The sequence below is a fragment of the Monoraphidium neglectum genome (genome assembly GCF_000611645.1).
Source record: "Monoraphidium neglectum strain SAG 48.87 unplaced genomic scaffold scaffold05782, whole genome shotgun sequence".
NCBI lineage: Eukaryota > Viridiplantae > Chlorophyta > Chlorophyceae > Sphaeropleales > Selenastraceae > Monoraphidium > Monoraphidium neglectum.
In genome coordinates, this window is record NW_014007849.1 from 1,326 (window position 1) to 2,836 (window position 1,511).

The 1,511-nt window shown below is 65.0% G+C and overlaps 1 protein-coding gene across 1 annotated transcript; it reads right to left on the minus strand.

Moving 5' to 3' along the window:
- Positions 1–553: 553 nt before the first annotated feature.
- On the minus strand, positions 554–1,460 carry MNEG_15906 (Putative DNA repair protein RAD23-3; the record flags this gene model as incomplete). The annotated part of the gene is made up of 3 exons (XM_014035623.1): positions 554–614; positions 885–1,108; positions 1,374–1,460. 3 exons carry the CDS (start codon positions 1,458–1,460, stop codon positions 554–556), a joined length of 372 nt encoding a protein of 123 aa, XP_013891077.1.
- Positions 1,461–1,511: the final 51 nt, after the last annotated feature.

Sequence of the window (1,511 nt, forward strand, 5' to 3'; positions counted from 1 at the left end):
GCGTGGATGATTGTTGTACCAGTCGCAGAGCGCGATGGTTCTCGCTGTCCACCGCGTGCCAGATCAAGTGTGAAGCCACCGTGCTGTATGATGTGAAGCAATAGCACCATAATAATGTTCAACGTCCACGGAGCTCGTTTCAACCACAATGCCGTGCAGACAACCAGATAATCCCCTCTGGCCGGACAACTGCTCTGCAACCTGCCCGCAACACCCTGTCGAACAGTTCACTTGTGACCAACTCTTGCCCTTGCTGCGTACGGACCACTGGATCAATCAAAATTTTGCCAAACACCAATTACAATCCGCTATGCAAGCACGGGACGCGAATGCGAACGAACGCCCGCGTCAACAGTGGGCCACCACCCGCAGCCGCCGCGCGTGCAGCACTCGCGCTGGGCCACCACCCGCAGCCGCTGCCACGGTGCTCCCTCCCTTGCACGCGCCCGCCGCAATCGACCAAAAACATGACACCGTCAATCGCTTCGCGCCGCGCCGCTCGTGTGAAGCCGCTCGTGAGAAACGCCCCTAACAAAAGCCTGGGCTTGCCAAATTAGTCGCCAAACGCGCCCTCCAGCAGGAAGTTGGCTGCAAGCTCCTCCTGCTTGTCGCAGCTGCAAGCAAGTGGGGCCAGCAGGCAGGTTCTCAGTCACACCGCACCCACCCTACGCCCCATGTGAATCGCTGTGCCTCTTTTGAGCAGGACGCCGCGCTCGCGACCGGCGTCCGCCTTCCCGCTGCGAGCACCCTGCTCAGCAACCTGCTGAACCACCCACTCCCGCCCCCAGACACACCTAGCACCCAGACCCCTCCATCCCAAGCATTACCTCTGTGCCACGCCCCCTAACGTCACCAGGACCCTGCCCTCAAGGCACCCCCCCCACCTCAGGTACGCCTCGATGCATGCGGAGCGCTCAAACCCAAGCGCCTCCAGCCGCCCGATCGCCGCCTCGTCCTCCGGCGTCAGCTCCACCGCGATCATGCCGGGCGGCAGGCCGCCCTCGCCGCCCGCCATGGCCGCCAGCGCCTCGGCCATCTCGTCGTCCTCGCCCTCCTCCCCGGGCTCCATCACCATGCGCAGGAAGTCGGCCTGGTGGGCGTTGATTTGCTGCGGTGGTTGTGCGGCGGGAACGAGGAAGGGGTTGTGAGTTGGGACGGGCTGCGGGTGGTGCGGGGCCGAGGTCAGTCAGGGAGGGTGGCAAAGGTGGAGGTCATTTCCGGCGGATGCCACATTGATCACCTCAGCGCCCACAGCCGCTCGCGGTGCGATGCAGGCAAAGCGCAGGGGCCCCGTGCGCTTCTGCCGGCCCTTGCTGTGCGTTCCCGGCGCAGCCGAGGCCGCCGCCGCGCGTCACGGCGCGCCTGCCCCCCACCTGGAGCAGCTCCGGATTCTGCTTGCCCAGCTCCTGCAGCATGGGAACCAGGATGGTGGGGTTGGACTGCACCGCGCGACGCAGCATCTGGAACTGAGGATGGTGCCGCAGAAACTCGAGCGGGCCGCCACCAGCGCC